A 23,154-nucleotide genomic window follows, 5' to 3' on the forward strand; every position below is an offset into this window, starting at 1 on the left:
CTGAGGTCTCTTTCATCATTTCTTAGCACATCCAACTACCTATATTAATTTTATAAGATTAATGTATGCTACTGTGTTGGTTTGAATATGCTTGACCTACAGAGTGGCACTATTTGGAGGTGTGGACTTGTTGGAGGAAGTGTGTCATTGTGGCCATGGGCTTTGAGACCCTCATCCTAGCTGTCTGGAAGACAGTCTTCTCCTAGAAACCTTCAAATCAAGATGTAGAACTCTAAGCTCCTCTTGCACTATGCCTTCCTGATCTGTGCCATGCCTTGATGATAATGGACTGAACCTCTGAACCTGTAAGTCAGTCCCAATTAAATGTCCTTTATACGAGTTGCCTTGGTCATGGTGTCTGTTCACAGCAGTAAAACCCAAAGTAGGACAAGTACAATGTTCTAATATTTATCATGAATAAAAAGGACTAACACATGGTGATAATTACATATTTAATACATCTTGCTTTCAACAGCAATTTTCAAAGTAAACATATCATAGACCTTATAACTTATTAAAGATTTTATAGTGTTTACAAATTTGATTCTAAAAATATACCTTATTTGTTCTAAATGAATAACATCTGAAAGACAGAATAATAAATAGAGTAGTGTGGTCACCACTACTACCATTAGGCTTGTGTATACATATTCAGTATGGAGTACTCTTGGGATGTTCACACTCTGCGCCTGAGAACACAAAGCACATTACACTCCAGTGTACAAGATTTCAGTCTGACAGCACTGCTTTAAAAGAAATTAAAATGTCTACCTGACACTATAGGAAAGCATGGGCACATGCACACACAGACACATGAATACATTTTCTCTCACACTCAAAACAGAAGCACACGCACACCACAGTAGTCAGAAGAATTTACCCTTGTGTGCCAGTCAATTAACAATTTCAGAAATGCAAAGCGAGCGGAGAGTCAGCTGATCGACTTAACCCATAAATACATGGCAGGCGTTGTTAACGGGATGTGTGAAGTGTGCTCTCCATACGCTCTCCAAGGACAGACCTTGTAATAGACATTAGCACACAGGGAGTCAGGTTCCAGCATCTTCCGACTGCACTGATGAAGGCCACACACTCAGGCCCTCTATAGCTGCTCAGTCACATGGCCTGCTTTCTAGAGTCCAATAGGTTCTGTATGACCTGTCACCTTGATCTGCCTGTGTTCCTGTCATCCATGCACTGGAGCTGTGAGCTTCAGTAGCCAGTGACAATTAGCATCACTTTGGCCTCTGTGGCAGAGAGAGGGCTACACAGTATTCCCAAGCACATTCATCTAAACAAAGCCCCTGATTTTAGTCATTTGTTTTTTCCAAATGTAGACTCAAAGTGGGGTGATGTTGATAACCACCTCTGCCCATCACACAGCCTTCTGAAGAAATCGGGAAAGTATTCTTTGGGTCCCTACAACAATGCAGACTTAAAACCATTCTATGGAAGTTCATGAGTACCATATAAGACTCAAACTCTGAAACGATAGCAACAGAGACAACACATGTGGGTGCTGTGACGAACACAGCTGATTAGAAACGGGAAAAGGCACACCAGCCGGTGAGAGGGAACGGCCAGCTATAATTTGCTTTCTATTTGCTTTGTTTTTAGCTTTCTTTTTCTCTTTCATTACATTTCTAAATTGTTCAAAGCATTCTTATTCTCTGTGTCAGTAACACGTTTGGCACATTGACATTGTGATACAATGTATGCTGTGTTCAAAAAACTTAGAAATTTCATGTACTCATAAACATATCTTTCATGTAGCGCACAGATATCTTACATTTATTGAAATCAAATACCGAAAGGTTGGTAACTGATTTACAGAAGCAATCACAGACTGCAAAAACATGTGTGTCACACACACACACACACCACACACATACACAATCAAGGGAAAACTGGGTCCTCCGTTGGTGAACCTCTCATACCCACGGTGCTTTCCCAAGGCTCCCAAAGAACAGATAAGACGTCTGCCCTCTTCATTCTTGATGAGATTTTTCAGCAATAACTTTGCATTCATACTGCAAAGATTAAAAGGTCAAAAAGTTAACATATTAATCTCTTGTGAATTGCAACTTTCAAACAAATTAAAAAGCTCTAAAAATGAATGTTTCAGTATGTGTTCACTTTATTCCTCAAAGAACCAAGAGTTATATAATGGCATTCTGAAAGTGAAGACAACAATGGAAGACAGCAAAAAAGAGAACCATTTCCACACTGCAAGCAACAATAGCTGGTATAATATAATATAACATATATAATAAGCACAGTGTGTTTCTTTTGTGCTCCAAGATCAGCCAAGGGTAAGCCATGACCTTAGGACAAACCTGAATTTCAATCATTATTTCAAATCACTGTATGTAACAATATGAAGGATAATAATTAAAACAATATTCTAAAAGAATAGCTAGTAAAATGTATGATGTATATTATGCCCTTTTCATTGTAAACATTGTTCTTTTCCTAGGGGCTGAGGGTATGAAGAAAACCAGGCTTCAATCCCCAGTCCCACATAACCCGGTGTAGTGGTGCAAGGCCTACAATCTCAGCACTTGAGGAAGAAGTAGGAAGACCAAAAACTCAAGGGCATCCTAGGCTAAGTAGTGAGTTCAAGGCCAGATGGGCTACTTGAGACCTAGTCTCAAGGAAAAAAAAAAGTTCTTTGTTTGTAGAACGGAAAAGTGCAAGCTAATTAAAACAACAAAAGTCAAGTATCAAATATGGTCAACAAATTCTACCATCCTACCCATAACCTATTTTTCCTTTTCTCTCCAGTTGTTTCTCAAGTATTAATATTCCTCAGATTAAATTCATCCTAATGACTTATTTCAATTAAAGTACAAAAGACAGGTCAAAGAACACTACTTTTGTCAATGCTTTCCCTTGAGTAATGGCCACTTTGTCATGCAACTCACACACTGCATGGCCTCAGCTTACCATTGCCAGTTGACGGCCAATGTTTCCCATCGTTATGCCTCCAGCAAAAAATATACATGGCAACCAAGAACGGACATAGAGAAAATCTGGAGATGTGTATCTAGAATAATAGAAATATTTTAATAACCCACAGAGCTAGGGCAAGGGTACTCAAGACAAGCATAATGAAGGAAAGTGAGTCTGTATATTAAACCAGCCAAACCCCTCTGAGACCCTCGGTTCTGATGCAGTTATTGCTGATTTACAGAATAACCAGGTGACAAGGACAATACTTACTGATAAACACCATTGTAGACTAACAGTTGGGTGACAACGGTTGCTAAGAAAGCAATTCCAACACCAAGGCCAAAACCACTTCTAGATCTGTCAAAAGTCCACCACAGTCCTACTGACAGTGCAGCCAGTGTGAGGGAAAACTGGAAGTTGTTGTCGAAGTCTACTTTCTGAGACCAGTGCTAAGGAGCCATCAGAAACAAGGAAGCCAGTGACACCAACAATTCACTTCTCTAAAATGAGACAGTCTGTTCCTGCTGGAGTGTCCTCAACCTTCTAACACAACATACAACATTAGGTACAAATAAAACTATGTTTAAACACCAAATACAGCGGGCATTAATTAACAGAGCCTACCTTCTTGTAACCAATATGGGAAAAAATAGGCTATACACATTCCTCATTATAAAGTCTAGAGAACTCTTTAGAACGTGCACTTCAGATAGTATTGCTATCTGAAGAAAAGAACACACCTTTGGGGGAAAAGAAAGGAAGGAAGGAAGGAAGGAAGGAAGGAAGGAAGGAAGGAAGGAAGGAAGGAAGGAAGGAAGGAAGGAAGGGGGAAAAGGGGAAAAGGGGGAAGAAAGGAAGGAAGGAAGGAAGGAAGGAAGGAAGGAAGGAAGAAAGAAAGAAAGAAAGAAAGAAAGAAAGAAAGAAAGAAAGAAAGAAAGAAAGAAAGAAAGAGAAAGAAAGAAATAAATTAGAAAACTAAGAAAGGAAGGAAGGATGGAAGAAAAGAAAACCAATACTACTTCTCAAAAAGGTTTAGAATGACTTGAAAATCATACAGGAACTTGGAAATAGAAGAGCTGACAGCTATTTAACAGGGTACCACATTGGCTATGTGATTTACTGACAGACACATTTTATAATAATGCAGTTCAGAACAAGAGGACCAAGGACATAGCATCCCTTTCTATTATGTCAACTGCTCTAGTTTTAATTTGTTGAGGATAAAGCCTTGAAGTGAACATTATCTCCCCCCCTGCCAAGCTCTTCTGGTGCCTGTGACTTTCTAGCAGGGCACTTTGCTCTGAAGATATTTTATTTCTGGCACCCACTTAACTCTATTCACAAATGTATAGCCCCTTTTGCTCAAAAATCTCTGAGCAGAATGGAGCCTTACAAATTCAATTTTCTGATTTTTTTTTTCTTCTTGCTAGAGGATTACACTAAGAAAATTAATTCTGAGTGTCATTAATAGGACATTTTCTATACCCCAGAGGCTCCACCTTGGCTGACCTGAGCAGACTCACTGGCCTTGCCAGTACCTCAGCAATCTCTCCTTTCTCTGCTCATGAAGCCATTTCCTGATTCCAGTGATACCACACTTTCCCCACCATTACCACATTCTCACTAAAGCATACAACCCCCTGCTAGTGAATCCTTGGCATCGGGGACTGTTGTATGTTTCTCTCCTTTTAATTTTTTTAAAGGTTTTATTTATGTATTTTATGTATATGAATACACTGTAGCTGTCTTCAGACACACCAGAAGAGGGCATCCAATCTCATTACAGATGGTTGTGAGCCACCATGTGGTTGCTGGGATTTGAACTCAGGACCTCCAGAAGAACAGTCAGTGCTCTTAACCCCTGAGCCATCTCCCTAGCCCCACCGTGTGCTACTCTCTTAAGATCAGTTTTAAAAGCTGGGCATAGTTGTGCATACCTTTGATCTTAGCACTCTGAGGCAAAGGCAAGTGGATCTTTTGGCATTTGTGGCCAGCCTGGCCTGCATAGTGAATTCTAGGAAAGCCAGGGCTACACAGACAAACCCTGTCTCAAAAAGCAAGCAAGCAAAGAGATCAGTTCTTGTGAGTGGCTGGTTTAGCAAGAAACTAACAGTTCATGTGAGCAAGTTTCTCTCTTCTTTTGGCTATCCTTATATATAAACTCCAAAACACAGGGTTCTGAGCACTGATTCCTTTGTACAAGAGGCATTCACATAAATGGATGATGGGATACAGTCCTCACAGGGTCCTTCTCTGCTAACTCACTAATTTAGCACAGTAAGGAGGCTTCTAGGGCAAATCAGTCAAGTACATCAGTTGCAGAGGCTGTATCTTGTAGTTTCCCAAACTCTACCTAACTTTTTTTTCCTCTTTGATAATTTTATCTTTATTTTTATTTTTTATTTTATTTATTTATTTATTTATTTATTTATTTTTTTGAGACAGGGTTTCTTTGTGTATCCCTAGCTGTCCTGGAACTCACTTTGTAGCCAGGCTGGCCTCGAACTCAGAATTTCGCCTGCCTCTGCTGGGATTAAAGACATGTGCCACCACTGTCCTGCTGATAATCTTTATTATTAAATTTTCCCTTTTTTAATTGGATATTTTCTTTATTTACATTTCAAATGTTATCCCCTTTCCTGGTTTCCTCCTCCAAAAAATACCCTCCTCCTATCTCCCTCCCCCCCCCCCCCGCCCCCTGCTCACCAACCCACCCATTCCCGTTTCCTGGCCCTGGCATTCCCTCACACTGGGGCACAGAGCCTTCATAGAACAAAGGACCTCTCTTCCCATTGATGTCCGACTAGGCCATCCTCTGCTGCATATGCAGCTGGAGCCATGAGTCCCACCATATGTGCTCTTTGGTTAGTGGTTTAGTCCCTGAGAGCTCTGGGTGTACTGGCTAATTCATATTGTTGTTCTTCCTATAGGACTGCAAACCCCTTCAGCTCCTTGGGTCCTTTCTCTATCTTCTTCATTGGGGACCCTATGCTCAGTCCAATGGATGGCTGTGAGCATCCACCTCTGAATTTGTGAGGCACTGGCAGAGCCTCTCAGGAGAGAGCGATATCAGGCAAATATGAAAAATGTTTACTATACATTTTGTAAACAGTTTAGGTTTTCCTTAAAGGATGGATGTGGCAGCTAAGATTACAATGTTTAAGTAGTTCTCTTAGAAATAAGGGATAAAATGAATAAAGCCAAACCCGCATCTAAAATTCTAGAAAGGGCTATTTAAACTCCTCTACCTAAAAAGACAAACAGTGAGACTGTGGAGAAAGCCCAGTGGGGAATGGGACTGCATGCAGCAAGTAGGAGGACTTGGTTATGATCTGAGTACCCACAAAAGAGCTGGGAGGCAAGGAAGGAAAAATGTAGGGAACAGTCACACAGAAGCTTAGTACTTTATAAGTCAATTTAAAAACTAAAGTTAGAGAGAGACTAAATTAGCAGGGAGATACCCTGTATTTCTGAATAATGCTGGTCGCAAGAACCAAGGGCTGCTAAATGAAAATCCCAGTGCTAGATACTTTCCAGCATAAGTACCCCAGTGTAAGATACTTCCCTCTGAGCTGTATTCCTCTTGCTATTCCTTTCGGTTACCTACTAGAACTAATTGGTAATAAGACTTTATTGCTGAAGAGAACATATATTTTGCTTGGTTGCAAGGTAAATAAAAATCAACCTACAACTCAGTTGGAAGCATCTCTTTGCTGGCTAACTTTCATAAAGCTGAAGGTGTTATACCAGATGCTGGGGGAGAAAAGGGTCTTACCAAACTTAGTGAGCCCTACAATTTACAATACCAACCTGCCAGGCAAGATTTGTACACAGCTGCACTAGTGGTATCACTGTAATAGGAGTACTAACTATTGTCTGCTTGGATCCCAAACTCAGTTCAAAAGAGGGAATTCATATTTGGCACTGTAAACACAGTAAAAATACCCCAAGGCTATGGAGGACTTAGGTCCTAGAGTTGGCATTAGTTTAGCTAACTGTCACAGTGCCGTGCTGTCTTCTAAATATTTACATTTATACCTATAGGTAAACACTAATCTGCTGTCCCCATCCTTAATCACAGAAGCCTCTTTTTGCAATGAAATGAACTGGGGGGTAAATACAGAACAGATGGCTCTCAAAGTGCCAAGAACTAGGGATGACTGAATGCTCGTTCCTACACATACATCTATACTACTCCCTCAAAGGTTCAAAGGTCATTGAGGAAGAGGACATGGAAAGGATGTAAAGAGCCTGACGATGAGAAGGGCAATAAATACTGTCTTCTGGACATGACACAGCTAATGCAGAAAGGATCTCAAAGGTTGTCTGCCTACAGGGGACCTAGTGATAGTCAATCACGGATGGAGAGAGGCTCAGGTGGAGTCTGACCTCCACTTCTGGGTACTGGCAGACTGTGAGGAAGAGACAATCGTCCTTTCCAGATGTGTCTGCACTGAGGAGCCTACCAAGCTCCAATGAGTACTCTCAAGCGTACTGCCATACAGGCGCTCCTGGAACTCAGAGGATCTACAAACAAACAAACAAACAAACAAACAAACAGTTTGAAAAGGCAAGGATGTGGGAAAAGGACCTGTAGAGAGGAGAAAAGATAGCCATAGTGATCAGAGTGTGCTGTATACAAAGTGTATGAAACTCAATAAAGAACAAACTCAATAAAAATTATTAAAAAGAAAGAAAGGCGGATCAGAGGTCAGGTGAGAGGCTCAATATGAGTGGTAAGAATCCAGACTGCATTGACAGATGTTTAGCGAGTTGGTCACATGTTTCAAAATGAAAATTAAAAACCAGAAGTGTTAAAACAAAAACCCAAAGAAACAACCAACCACAAACAAAACACACTCAGAGTGCTGGAGCAGCAGGGTCTAAAGTCAAGACCAGGTGGAGTTAGCTAGCACAGTAAGAGCCTATATTATAAACAAGTGTGTGTGTATGGGGGAGGGTACTTCTTGGTGCTGACTATAACCAATACATGACAATATAACTTCTTTCAAAATAGACTTTTAAAAGAGTACCTAAAACTACCAGGGTCCTTACCTGCAAACCCTAAATGAAGAAAGGAAAGGAATGAGGAGGTGGGGCTTGGAAAGTTCAATTCTTGAATTAACAAAATTACATGTAAGGAATTTAATGGCCTAAGGACAGAGTGTTACCACAGGACTGAAAACCAACATATCTACCCCTACTCTAAGCTCACAATTGCTACCCTGGTGTCTCAGCAACTGGGCCAACATTGAGACTGAGTGAGACCATCAGAGTTGATGGCAGGGAGGTTGTAGGCTGCCTTGTTACTGCATGTTTCAGAAAGGATACAGCACTGGCGTGATTTATACCCACGAACACCGCCACGCAGCGCATGACACTGGACCACTCTCTTTTAAATTTATGAGGTTCTCCTAGATGCCTGTCAATGCAGGGGTACAACAGCCCAATCACAGCTGTGGAAAGAATAAAAAAAGTAAGTCATCAGCGGCACTGCACAGGCAGCCATTAAGTTACACAAATCACCACAGCTACTGCTTTCTAGATTCTTAAAAAAGGGAAATTTACCCAAATGACTGGCCACCACTGCATCTTTAAACTTACCTTCCAAGGAAACCGAGAGTGGCAGCACACTGCAGAAAGCTGTGAAGAAGCTGCAGCACTCTACAGGCAACACACACTGAGGAGTGACTCATAAGGAGCCAGAGACACTAACTCACGTAGCTCCTAACAGTACCTTAGAGACCTGAAAGCCCCAACGCAGTCCACAGTATGTTCTCCTCAAACAACACAGTACTTAAATATGCTATACACACATAGGAGCTAAAGAGAAGCTAGAGGGTAGACCTGTGAGCTCACTCAACCTTGTCCTCTGCACTAGGCTCCCAAGGTCCTGACCATCATGTGATGCAGATCAGCCCTGCCTGGTTTCCTGTCTGTGCCCAGCAATCTCCTGACTCTGCTGTCCACCTCATCTTCTCACAGACCTCTCAGGTATGGCTCTTTCTACACACAGAAAGGAGGAAGGACATGGTGAGAATTACAAATTTGCTAGGCATGGCAGTGCACATCTTTATCCCTAGCACTGGAGGAAAAAGCAAGAAGAATCACGGAGTTCAAGGTCATCTTAGTCTACTTAACACATAGTCAGACCACTGTCTTAAAAACAAATTTACAGATAATATGTAAGTTTGCTGTTAAAAGGTAAGAAAATGTCATCTCAGTGGACAGCTCTTGGTTTGAGAAACAACATTCTTGACTAGCAAGATATCCATGACTAAGATCTAAACCATTCTTAGTCTATCCATAACTTAAGTAGTTAATAACAAAGACAAGAAATTTATGTGTATATTTTGTGCATGTTTCTGAATGTGTTCACGAAGCCATGTAGAAACCAAAGAACAAGCTAGGGTGTCATTGCTCAGCCACCACCTACCTTGTTGTCTGAAACAGGATCTCTCACTGACCTGGAACTCACCAAGAAGGCTTGGTTGGCAGCCCAGTAAGCCCCAGAGCCCCAGCTGCATCCACCTCTCCTGCACTGGATTACATGCAGGCACCACCCTATCTAGAGGTTTTCTTTCTTCTCTCCCAGCCCTTCCCCCTTTGCTTCCCTTTCCTTTGTGTTGAATGTGAGTTCTGAGGGATCAAACCAAATGCTAACAAGGCAAGCACTGCACTGACTGACCTATCTCTCAAGCCACAAGAACATTTATTGATTTGGTAAAGATTATTTGTTAAATTTGTGTCTACATATGCACATGTGCCTGCTAGTATGTGCATGTGCATTTGGGTGCTAGAAGACATAGGATCCCCAGAAGTACAGGAGTGGGGAAAGCCACCCAGTATGGGTGCAGGGAAACAAACTCAGGTCAAGCCCTCTAAAAGAACATTAAACACTCTTAACTGTTGCACCATCTCTCCACAAAAGCACACAACCTTTTAAATTTTAAAATATAAAATTAAAACGGTAAAAGGAAAAGGAAAACTGGAAAGCAATTAGTATTAGAAAGCACAGGCACACAGAGCAAGGGAACAGCATGTGGAAGAGACAACCTGGCTCCTTCCACCTAGAGATGAGATTGGAGTGCTGTGTTCTTTTTACCTCAGCTTTGGTGAGTATTGATGACTCACAGGCCATCCTGAGACCAGTGACAAATCACAGCAAAGTAGAGATCCAATGGCTGCTAAAAATTGCAAGTTTCAGGGCCTGGGTGATGGCTCAGTTTGTGAAATACTTGCCTTGCAAGCCCAAAAGAACTGAGTGCAAACCGAAACAAGAAAATCTAAGGTGGGATGTATCTGAGGAGGGACAACCCAGGGCATCCTCAGGCCTCTGCATACCACCAACAGACACATGTACGCACACAAAGAAAACCTACATTATGGTCCTGTTTAAAACACACTAGTGAAAAATCCCATTGGTTTAAACGACAGAATTTCAAAGTTCTACATGATTAAAATGACAAGCGTGCCTAATAATTGAAACATGTCTAAATGATATTTTTTCCTCAAGGGCTGTCACAAAACAGCTCATTTGTCATTCCCCAATTCTCTGTATAATAAACGCATACACATACATAGATGAATAGTGATATTGATGTACCTACCTACCTGTCATCTACCATCCTTCCATCTACTACCTACCTATTATCATCTATTATCTACCTATATATCAATTAATTTATCCTCAACCCCATGCCATCCTGCTCCTGCTTGCCTGTGCCTGAGTAAAAATGCAACCAGAGCAGGTATTCCAAGCCAGTCTTCCTCAGCAGCTGATGCCACTGGTAAAGAATGATCACACAGAGATGCTGACATGTATGTGCGAAGGTGTAAATAACTAAAACTGACTATGTTTCTACGCAAGTGAGAGGCAACTGAGACGGGAAAGTGAAAACACAAAGAAGGAATTTAAATGGCCATGCTGCCAACCCTGGGATTTGCCAATAAAAACCCCAATCCGTTGAGTATGCACGGTGCTCAGCTGCTCACTGAGGGAGGATTTGGGAAAGCTTGTCACTTCCCATTACATGTCTTTCTTTCTTTCCGTTAAATAAAGGCATGGCAGAGTCTGATAGGAGTATACACAGCACAGTGAGGCTCCACTGTCTGAGAGCTCAGTGGAGTATGTCTGGGCTTCCTCTTTTCTCTCTGCACCTTTTTTTTTAAAAACAAGAGACTTAAAATCATGCTGTGTAAAATCATATGCAAATACAATCCTGCCTAATCAGATGGTTCTCAGATGTAAAATCACATGTCTTCTGATGTCTTTAAGTGATTCCCAGTAACAGTCTGCCAAGACTGAAGACAAAGGGAGCTTGTGAAGCACTGGTAGTAAGCCATCACTCTCTCAGGATACTGTGCTCAGTGCAGTGAGGCAGGAAAAGGAACAGTTAAATTAGGCATCTAGCACAAGGGGGGCTGAACAAAACCACAGTGCTCAGCAAGACACACTTCCATGGAAGACTACAACAGAGGCAGGCCATGATTTCATTCAGCAACTACTTAAGCCCTATAATGTATCTGGCTCTTGATATTTCCTGGGGATTTAAAGAGGGCTTGGGAGATGGCTGAGTTTGTAATGTGCTTGCTGTGTAAGCCCAAGGATCTGAGTCTGATCTTAAGGATCTACTTCACACACGCACACGCGCACACACACACACACACACACACACACGCACACGCACACGCACACACACACACTCACACACACACACACATACACACACACACGCAGCAGGCACGGTGGTGGGCACTTGAAATCCCCTTGTACTATGAAGCAAAGACAAGCAGCTTCCTGGGGTTTGCTGGCCAGCCAGCCTACCCTACTTCGTGAGTTCCATGCCAGTGAAAGACTGTCTCAAAGACAAAATAATACCACCACCACCACCACCACCACCACCACCACCACCACCACCAAGGTAGATGACATCTGAGATGTAGCAGTTGAACTTGTCCTCTGGCATGTGTGCGTGCACCAACACACAGACACACATGGGCATAGACATGTGCACACTAATAAACAAGAGGATGTGTTTCCATGGCAAAGTGACAGACACTACTGAATGCTGTTAAGTCCTGACAGGATACGGAGGGGTTCTTACTCTGTTTCTGCACATGAGGAGACATAAGGTGTTGGGCTGTCTAGAACGTTTCCATACGAGTGACCCTGCAGGCAGAAGCAAGGAAACAATCTCACAGCAGAGGGAGGTGCCTGAAGGACTAAGGCACATCCAGAAACAAGCAGCATTACCAGGAAACTCTAAGGTTTGACATGAAGGGAAACTTGGGGTCCAGAAAGAGTCAGAGTATTACAAAATGTCACGAGAAGGCTTTAACCCTGAGCATGGTAATGAATCAGGAAAACCACGCACGCCACCACATTGTGTCAGAGACAATCATTCTTACATCCCAGAGAGTTCAACAGAACACAGGGAAGTGGTGTCAGTCAAAATCAAGGTAGGAAAATTCTCTAAGCTCAGGGAATTGGGGCCAAGACACCAATAGACCAGTGTAAACTCTGTAGGCTCACCTTGGACGGTGGGAACTGGGAAGAATAGAGACCTCTCCAAGAAAGAGGTGAGAACTGTTTGACTAGCAGGATCCTTTAAATGACCTTCTCGGGCTTACCTATTTGTGTGATTTTTGAAGTAACTTCTCTACTTCTTTTACCCACAATACAGAAATTGTCTTTTGAAGTATTTATTCTTTAGAGCTGGTAATGTTAAACCTCCAGTCCCAGCACCCAGGAAATGAAAGCAGGACAATCAGAAGTTCAAGGCCAGTCTCACCTACAGAGTGAGTTGGAGGCCTCATGGCATGCATTATTTTATTTCTTAATTATAACAAGACAATAGGAGGATATAATTGATAAAGGCTACTTGGGGACTCTCCAGAACACAGAGCTGGTGAGCTCACAAGCCCCAGGGCTGACCTACTACTATTATTTTGCTAAGTGGACATCTTATCGAGCTACCCTGTAAACCTTCATCACTATAGCCATAGACTAGTAGAGCTGTCACTTCTCATTGGAGAGGTTTCTTTGTGCAGTAGATGGCAGTTAACACAAAAAGGAGAGAGTGTCTGTAGACTGCTCAGCCACAAATGGGGCATCTATGTCACAGTCCCTCACACCAAGGCTTAGGAACTATCAAAGAAGTCAGGATGGAAAGACTATGAGCACCAATGGTCGGGGAGGACCCTGATGAGACTATCTTTTAGGCATTACAGGGCTCTTGTACTAGTGAACTCACAGCAGCTGCCGCCGCCTGCATATGAAGAAGCCTGTCAATGGTCCAGCACAGAGCAGGAAACCGTTTCCCTAGTTGAAGAGCTACTGACAGCTGAGAGAGAGAGAATCAGTTTTCTTTAAGCATATGGCCCCAAGCAGGTCAGCCACCATCCAATGGATTGGTATATAGGAAGTACAAATTGTACTTGGACTCTGTGAGATTAAAAAGGAGGGGTCAAGAGTGAGGATATGAAGCTGGGATGTGGGAGGGGATGAGGCAGGAGTAAGAAGTGAATATAATCAAAATGTACTAGACGTGATGGCTATGGGAGCACAGGTCTTTAATCTCAGCACTCAGGAAGTGAAGGAAGGTGGATTTCTGAAGAGTTTTGGCCAGCTTGGTCTATATTATGTGTTCCAGGCCAGAGTTACACAGTGGGACCCTATCTCAAAACAAACAAACAAACAATTAACAAACAAACAACAAAATTCTCAGTTAATTTCATATGAAATTCTCAAACAGTTAATACAAATCTTGTGTTTACTTGAAATATATACATATACAAATACATGTGGACAAAACAGGTTGTGTTTCTATATTTAGAGAGAGAGAGAGAGAGAGAGAGAGAGAGAGAAATAATCTAAAAAAAAACAGGGGTCATGAAACTGAGAGAGTAAGGCAAGGATAGAGAAGGGGAAAACCGAACATATTTTAATTAAAAAAATACAGAAATCCCCCCCAAAATATTCTCCTAGAAAAAGAAAAAAGGAGGAAGAGAAGAAAAAGGGAGAATAATCCAAAGAAACTTGTGAGACTTCCTCAGCAATGCCTCAAGAAGCCACTGGCTTCCTAGGACCACCCTAGGGACAGGTGACTCCTGTTCCTTTACAGTAAAGTGATGAACCTGGAGACCCTGGTGTGGATAGCTGATAGGTCTAAGAAACTTAAGTCAGGGGGATACAGACTAAGCTACATCTTGGAGAGGGAGAAAGAACTAGCAGCTACTGGGAATGTATTGTCTTCTGAGTTTAAGTAAAGGAAAATACAGGTAGTTTTGCAGATAGAGCAAAGAATAAGCTACAAGGTCTATTGTCTATCTGGACCACTTCTTGGAGGATAACCCTGGGGAAACCAGGCAGTGATGACTTCCCTTCCTGACTGCAAGAATATCCATCTGTCCATGTGGCAGGGTTACATCATTGTTCAGCAGGTTTCACAAAATTACTTGAAGATATCCCACAAGTCAACCTCAGCTTTGGACAGACATGCCTGCAACCTCTAGCTCTAGGATGTAGGACAAAAGTACCCATGTTGTGTCATAAAGCACTCATGTACACTAAGCATACACAGTCAGAATTACAATCATCTTCTCCCACATGGCTATGACTACCTTCTATTACTTGTTATATAAAGCACGGTTGACCCACTGACCTTGACATTAGATACAACTAAAGAGCTGTCCATTATAGAAGCTCACCATCATTTGAACATCAGGACATGTTTCACTTAACCATTCCTGAGAATGGTCAAAGTCATTCTAGGAAGACATTAGGATTTTAACCAAAGACAGTCTACCTCATTGATGTCTTCCAGTATTTACTATTCTTCTGCTACATTTAAAAACCAGGCAGCAAGGATAAAAGCATACACAAAAATCTAAAAATACAACATCAAATTTTCAACTTGAATAAAATTATTCTACTTATTAAGTTTGTGTTTGCTTATATAAAAATGTTAAACAGCAGTGAATATTATCAAAATAACTTAGAGATGTTAAATGCTTCACCTCTAAGAGAACTGGTTTTATGGCTCAGTTGTAAAGGTTCGGGAATCAGGCACCGAGAGTACCTACTGGTTGACTCCAAGGACAACAGAGCAGGCAGAGATAAGCCTGGGGGACAGAAAGCACAGCCACTGCAGCCTGAAGCTGGGATACAAAGGAATGAGGTTAGTGCCTGCGTATGACAGAAATGCCACCGTGGGGGAGCGGGGCACGCTATGTGACTGCATGCACACGCCAAGAACATCAAACTTCACTCAGAGAGGTCCACTGCACTCTATTTAATTTTATATCCTCAGTGAGGGGGGTGAAGTGCTTCCCTCAAAAGCATGAAGACCTCAAGCCAGATCCTTAGCATCTATTATAGAGTCACTACGGTGACACACACCTGTAACCCCAGTGCTGGGGAGGTGAAGACAGGCAGTCCCTGGAGCTCAATAGCCAGCTAGTCTACTCAGTCAGTCTACCCAGGTTTACTGAGAGATTGTCTCAAAAAACAATTTAGAGAATAATTGAGGAAGACGACCAACACTGGCCTCAATGTGCAGACATACATATGTTCATGCACACCCACCCACATGTGCAGTCACGCATGTGCGCGCGCGCGCGCACACACACACATACACACACACACACACACACACACACACACACTGTTACTTAAGCAATACCTCATTCATGTGTAAGCGACACAGAACTGCCTTGCACATACCTGAGGCTGTGCCGCAGCATGGTGGTACCCACCAGGCAGATGAAAAGATGCTCGTGATCACATCTGGTGGAAAAAGTGTCACGTTTCTCTGAATCTGAAGCAAGTTCAACACTAATGCCAGGAACACTCCAATGAAGAAGAGTACCACCCCGCGGATCACCACGTTCACACTCTGGCTGGTGACAGAGGAAATGTATGGGCCACACTTTTTAGGCCGAGGTGACTCCGTCTCTCCTTCCGCCATGGTTTCATAAGTTCAGTAGGCCTAAGCCGTAAAACAAAATGTGGCTTCCCAGTGGAAAAGGTGAACTGTGAAGTGAAGCAGACCAATGTTTCAATGGTACATCTTGTCTGAACGTGGGACCTACCAGAAATCCTACAAGAGATAAAAATAAGAATCAGCCTGGGTCTGATACAGGACTGCACACGTTTTCACACTTCAGTACTAGTTAAGCAGAAGCAATGAAACAATAAATGTGTTCACTAATTTATTTAAATTATTTACTCAATTTAGAAAATCCTTTAAAGAAGTCTTTATATGCATGTTGTAAAAAACAATGTTACACGTGTATCTACTAGGATACAAGTGACTTAAGAGACCTCATCTAGAGCTAGAGAGGTGGCTCAGCAGTAAGAGGTCATGCAGAGGACCTAGGTTCCCAGCCCCCACATGACAGCTCACACGTGCCTCTAGCTCCAGTTCTAGGGGAGTGATGCCATGCTCTGGGCTCTGTGGACACCAGGCATGCATGTGATACACATACAAATATGGAGGCAAAACAATCAGAAATATAAAACACACACAAATAAATCTTTAAAAAGAGAGGGTTGTCAACAATAGGGTCTGCGATGAAAGCTCAGTGATAACGTGCTTACAGCACAGGTCCGTGGACCTGGATCTGAACTAAGCCCTTACATAAAAAATCCAGGTGTGCTGACAAGCATCTGGGATGCCGGGGGTGGAGAGGGAGGGACAGGAGGATCCTTCAGGCTCTCTGGCTGGTCTAGCTCTGTCATAAAACCACATTGGAGGACTAAGACGGATCTCACTGTCTACCTCTGGCATGCACTATGTTGCTGTGCCAGTAGGGGAAGCAGAAGAAAAGCACCTAGAGAATGCAGCACAACCCAGTGACCTTTAAGGAGCAGCCTGGGGGTTCAGTCACTCCTCTAACTAAGCCGACTGCTGGGCTCCAGCTAGGATCTCCCCAAGAGACTGCTGTGTTGTCAGTTTAGGGCTCACTTTTGTTGGGAGATGAGATTGGGAAGAGGTGAAGGTGGGGTTATGTGGGGGTTTGGTACATGCTTATAACAATGATCAAGAATTTAAGGTCACCCTCAACTACACAGAAAGCTGGAGGCCAACCTGGGCTATAAAACATCTTTCAAAAGGGAGGCAACAGACACATACACCAACAGAATTTCTTAGGCTAGTTGGGGGCAATGTCCTGGGAGGGAAGAGACTGTGGGATCGCAGACCCTTTTGTTCCCTATCTGGTAATGCAATCTGACCCTCTCAAGCACACTCATGCCATCCACTGAGGTCCTCAGCAGAGCACTGATGATGCTGACTAGTGACACTCTCGACTCTCCAGAGTGCTAAATAAAGGAAACTTGTTTTCTTTACAAAGTTAGCCTGCTTTCAGTACTTCCTTGCAGTAATACAAATTAACCAGCTAGTGCGGCAATCCTTGGTGTGTGTTAAAAATAAGTAACAAGCCTTTGCATGTAATAATCCAAGCACTTGACATGGGCAACTCATTTAACCCTCAAAATATCACTAAGAGGATGGTGTGGCAGTGCATATCTGTAATCCCAGCACTTTGTAGGGCTAAGCAGGAAGGTGCTGAATTCAAGACCAGCCTGGGCTGTACAATGATACTGTCTCAAAAACTGAAATAATGACACTAATAATAACAGCAATGACCTGAGAGCTAAGTGTATTACAAGTGAAACAAGCAAAGGTCACGTCTATGCACCTAGCAAGAGGCATGGCTTGAACCAAATCCCTTGCTCTCATCATGATGGTAAGCTTCTCAAAATGCCAGGTCCTTGTTCCCAATGCAGACTAACAGGTTTGAAATGTGAAAACATCAAGTAGGCGTCTCTTCTGTCATTTAGTTTTGTCTTACTCAACAACACTACATCTACACAGCTGCTTCACAGCATCCTGGGCATCTCTGTAAGTCAGTAACTAAGGGACATGGCTTGTGAATTCTCAAACATTTTACTTGAATGAAGTTCATTTTATATGTATATGCGAGGGCCAGCTTGCCGCAGTGCACGTGTGGTGGTCAGAGAACAACTAATGGAAGTCAGTTCTCGCCTTCCACCATTGTGGGTCCTGGGGGCTCAAACTCGGGTTTTCATATTTAGCTTTCCCCGCTGAGCCATCTCACACAGACAGAACCTCTAATAGCCAGCTTGTAATTATCTGTAGAGCTGCTTTATAGGATATAAACTTTTTATGTCTGTCTTATTCACCATTAGATCTCTATTGTATCTCTCCATGAAGCAAGCTTCCTGCTTAGCCCACAGGAGTAGTTGCTCCACATAGCTTAAGCCAGGTTCATTCTTCTAGGATCAAACTCTGGCTCAGCAGTCCTTAGAAAGGCAAATCTGGAACGTAGTCATTTAATCATGCCTTTTAAGTGTGTACTTTTCAAACTACCTTAAGTGAAAATTTTAGAACAAAACTCAATGTCTAAATTTCAGAACAGTGCTTATATATGGTCCATAGCCATATGGGCCCATCAAGACAGCTCAGTAGATAAAGGGGCTTGCCACCAAGGCTGACTTGAGTTAGAGTCCCAGGACCCATACGGTACATGCAAAGAATCAGCTCCTGCACATTGTCCTGTGGGCTATACACACATATTGTGGCATGTGCATGCCTACAAGTGCAAATACACACATAGACACACAGATACACAGAATAAATAGATGTAGTAAGAAACTTTTAAAGAAATAGCTATTATGAAATATGAAAACCCATAATTTTCAATACCACTTAATGAACACTTAAACAACAGGTTTTTCTTTTTTAAGACAGGGTTTCACAAGCTGGTCAAGGTTGGTCTTAAACTTTAGATCCTCCCATCTCCACCACCCATTCTAAACGGACTCCCTACTCCTAGAGCTGAGATTATATGTGCTACCAAATCAGGTTTGTGTAGTGCTGAGAACCAAACCCAGGGTTTGATTTTTACTCACTGACCCATTTCCCAGCCCTGTGGAATAAAAATATAAATATACTACATCAGTGTGAAAAAAAAGCTTTAAAGTATAAAATAACAACAAGCAAACAAACAAAATACCTCACATGGCTCCCTTACATACTGCATGAGACCAACAGCAAACTCTGCTTCCTTTACTCTATATAGGCACAGCCACCCTACCCCTCCACAGAGCATGAGTAAGAGTCAAGAAATCACTTGCTCTGGATGTGAATTTTTCCAAAGCAGGATCAACAGCAAGATATACTTTTAGTTCAATAGTATTTTTAGAAGGATAAATAACTTTAACTAGCTGGTCTTACCTACCTCCTGACATAACTGGTGAGAACCTGTCAGAGAAGCCTTGGCACTCAGGTCAGAGGATGCCTTGCTGGTGGAAACTCTTCTGAGCATGACATTGTTTCCCTGCCTCCTGCCCACTAAGTGCAGACCTCCCCCACTTGTGATGCCCAAAATTGTAGCCACAGTCTTTCCAAATGCCCTGGGGGAGTTCTGCCCTCCAATGGAGCTGCTGACTGCTGGAGACTTCTCTTCTCACTCTGCTGGTCTACTGCAGACATTTTGGGCTGTTTATTTGTGTTTTCTCCCACTGCTGTTTATTCGACCTTTCCTGGCAGCCCTTCTTCAGTTTCCCACTTCTCCCCCACAAGTTTACTTTAAAAATAACACAGCATTTGTTTCATGTTTATTTGAAGCAGAACCAAAAGACTAAGTGTGGTTATATCATAGCACAATGATATATAATTACCAGGGACAAAAATAAAGGCTACAAAACTTCACATCAATGTCCTAAAATTTTAGGACTGGAAGGGAGCCAGGAGACCATCTATTCCGGGCTGTATTTGAGCTTCACGCAAAGGAAAAACAAAAATGTGTATGTGTGCATTTTTTTCAGAGTTCATACACGTACTCAAAAGTCTCCAGTATCCAAAGTCAACAATGAGCCATCATCAGATGAAGTGTGGTGACCCAAATCTGCTGAGGAGAAGCACCCCAACCGCTATGTCAGATTGGGCTACAGAGTACATTTCAAACCAGCCTGGGCTACTGAGACCCTGTCAGAAAACAAAACAAAGAGGAGGAGGAGGAGAATGTGGAGGAGAGGAGGAAAATGTAGAGGAGGAGGAAGAAGAAGAGGAGGAGGAAGGGAGGAAAGGAGGGAGGGAGGAAAGGAGGGAGGGAGAGAGGGAGAAAGGGAGAGAGGGATGGACGGATGCAGGCCGGCCCAATCAACCTAACAGTTCTCTCAGTCACTTTAATAGCGTCACACACACAGTCTGCAGATGAATTAACAAGATCAGGAAAGAACTACTACAGTGGAACAGAGATATAATCCCAGCACGTGGGAGGTGGAAATAGGAAGATCTGGAATTCAAGGCTGTCTTTAGCTACACAGTAAGTTCAAAGCTAGCCAAGGATATATGAGACACTGACTCAAAACAAAACAGAAAACTAGATCTGGGCTGGGAGAAGTAATTTCTGGGTCCTCTTAACGTGTAAACACGTACAATAATCTGGTTGGTCAAACACATAGGAAGTTCCAGGGAAGTATTCATTACCTCCTAGACAACAGTGAAGTTTCTTTTCAAAGAAAACTATGTTTTATGGGCTGGGGAGATGGCTCAGAGGGTAAAGGAGCTTGTGATACAAGCCTGATAGCCTGAATCAAATCCCAAGATGGAAAGATTTAACTTCTCAAAGTTGTCCTCTTGTTTCCACATGTGTGCTGTCTCATGCAAGCCCCCCACCTCAGCCCCTTCCCCCTCCACCACCACTGATGACCAGTCATAGCAAATTAAAAATTTTTAAATAAAAATTTAAAAGCACACTTATAATCTCAGCATTAGCTAGGTGTGTGGGGTATGTTAAAGGCTCTGGGAACAAATACAGCATAATTTACTTTAAAGATTCTTAAGCTATTAACACTTTTTTGAAACAAATATACCTATATTTTAAGTATTATTCTTATATAAAAATGAAATTAGGTTCTCCAAAATTTTTAATCTTATTGAAAAACTTAGATCATAAAAAGTATATATATATTTTTAAGCTAATACCTCAATGGCTCCTAATGAGTCAATGGTAATAAATAGGCCAGTGTTTTTAATTCCCATTGTACGAAATCAGATAGGCTAATATGTCCTTTTCTTTTCCTGTTTGAAACAGGATTTCACTTATGTAGTCAAGGCTGGCCTCAAATCTCTTGATTCTCCTTCCTTGTTCTCCAGAGTGTGGGGATTAGACTTGAGCCTCCAAACCTGGCTTAACTTTCCAAGATGGCCAGTCAACCTAACAGGCAGCCATGTCTGGGCTAACCACTTTGTCTCCATAAACAGAGTTCCTTCCACCTCTCTGCACAAACACCACACAAGCATCTTAGGTAACACATAGGAAACTTTTTTTTTTTTTTTTTTTTTTTTTTTTGGTTTTTTCGAGTCAGGGTTTCTCTGTATATCCCTGACTGTCCTGGAACTCACTTTGTAGACCAGGCTGGCCTCGAAGTCAGAAATCTGCCTGTCTCTGCCTCCCAAGTGCTGGGATTAAAGGCGTGCACCATCACCGCCCTGCAGGAAACTATTTTTAATGTCCTCATGAACTACTAACTCCAAAACAATGCTTTCTACAATTTAAGAGAACACTTGACAAGAGGACATGCAGTAAGTATTCTACCTTGAGCCCTGATCTACAGTTTCCATAAAGTGCATGAATGAACACAGAAAAACAGTTTGCATAGTTTAGCTACTAGATCAGTGACAAATTATCAAAGCTGAAAAAATACTACCCATGTGACTTAATAGTGATAATGGATTCATAGCATTGCTTTTAGATAGACGAGAGGCCTAAGTAATTCTAGAGCACAAGCAAATCAAAGTTTATGTTCACCATCAAGATCATGCTCTCAGGTAAGAAGCATTTGAGAAAGTATAGAAGTGAAATATAGGAACTTAAGACCTAGCTGGAATTTAGGCTTCTTCTGTTTTTTGGGTTTTTTGTTTGTTTGTTTTTTGTCTAGGTCGTTGACCTCAAACTCAATATATAATCAAGAATGACGGTGAACTTATGATATGATTCTCCTGCCTCTACTTCCCAAGCACTAGTATATCCATCACGCACCACCACACCTGGTAAATCAAGTAACTTAACCATTTAGTTGCAAGCAAACAGGATTATTCATTTTTCAATAACTAGTGTCACATTGGTAAGTTTGCATTCTCAGATGAATCTCTCTTCTGAGACTGGGTTAGATACATTAACAAATAAAAATGTTAAATTACTACCACCACCACCCTTTTTTTAACACATGCTGTGCTCATTAGAACGGCGTTCACAAAACAGAATACGCATCAGCAGGACAAAACCGCAATTCCATGACATGCTTTAACCCTCCTTAAATAAAAGCATACAGATATGACTCTCAAAAGGTGCGTTAGAAGCTCTAGGAAGAAAAAGTGCCGTTGCTCTTCTCTCCCCACATTAAAACCCAAACACAGAAACCATTAAGCAAGCAGCAGTCACACAGCGCACTGCTTTAAACAGAAAGCACAGAAAGCTTAGTCCTTAAAAAATGTTATCTACTGCTTGGTGATAATTTTCTACACACAATAAAAACAGTGTTTTTACTGAACTGTCCTTTATCTTTTCCTTTTCAGTATCTCTATCTAAAACACAATTATCCGTTTTTAAAGCATCAAATTTCCCCGAATACAAAACGACTCATAGATTGGTCATTTCATAATAGATGCGAGCTGAATACTATGAAAACAAGTAATATCAGCGGTTACAAATCCAGAAAAAACGATGGAGGAAGAAAACATCAGTCATTGTTTTTCCCCCGCAGGTCATTAATTAACAGGGGACACCCCTTTATTCATTTTCATTCAGTAGTTCACTGTCTGGGCCAAACCCCAAAGCTAGGGGGGAAGGGGGGGCAGAGAGGAAGCCCCGCATGGAAGCCTTGGTTTTTTTTTTTTGTTTTGTTTTGTTTTGTTTTGTTTTAATCCAGAACTGGAGACTGTCTTTCATTGCTGTGGTCACTGAAACCAGCCAACATAAGTGTCCCAACAGTCAACTCAATTTGCTCTTTCTCCAAGAATTTCCTCATCAATCCTACAAAACAGTAAACACTTCGGGGTATCTATTTCACCCAACGACATAGTTCACACTACCCGTGAACAACTTTTCACTTAAGTTTTAACTCCTTTCGTGTCCCTAAACGCCATCCTCAGCAAAGCACTGTTT

General features: G+C 42.0%; 1 protein-coding gene across 8 annotated transcripts in view; it reads right to left on the minus strand.

The window, feature by feature from the left end:
- Window positions 1-435: 435 nt before the first annotated feature.
- Window positions 436-23,154, minus strand: part of Insig2 (insulin induced gene 2) — a 28,310-nt gene continuing 5,591 nt past the window's right edge. For 4 of the 8 annotated variants that reach the window (XM_006529891.4, XM_006529892.2, NM_001357251.1 and 1 more), the window contains exons 2-6: window positions 15,680-15,988; window positions 8,284-8,408; window positions 3,223-3,389; window positions 2,947-3,046; window positions 436-2,030 (exon numbers count right to left, since the gene is read on the minus strand). In XM_006529891.4, coding sequence (XP_006529954.1) covers window positions 1,989-2,030; window positions 2,947-3,046; window positions 3,223-3,389; window positions 8,284-8,408; window positions 15,680-15,923 — 678 coding nt within the window. In that variant the 5' untranslated portion in view covers window positions 15,924-15,988 and the 3' untranslated portion in view covers window positions 436-1,988. Of the gene's footprint in view, window positions 2,031-2,946; window positions 3,047-3,222; window positions 3,390-8,283; window positions 8,409-15,679; window positions 16,056-23,154 lie in introns of all 8 variants that reach the window. The other 4 variants (NM_178082.3, NM_133748.2, XM_006529889.1 and 1 more) reach the window with 2 other exon arrangements.

Source organism: Mus musculus, chromosome 1 (genome assembly GCF_000001635.26).
Source record: "Mus musculus strain C57BL/6J chromosome 1, GRCm38.p6 C57BL/6J".
In the NCBI taxonomy this organism is placed as follows: Eukaryota; Metazoa; Chordata; class Mammalia; order Rodentia; family Muridae; genus Mus; species Mus musculus.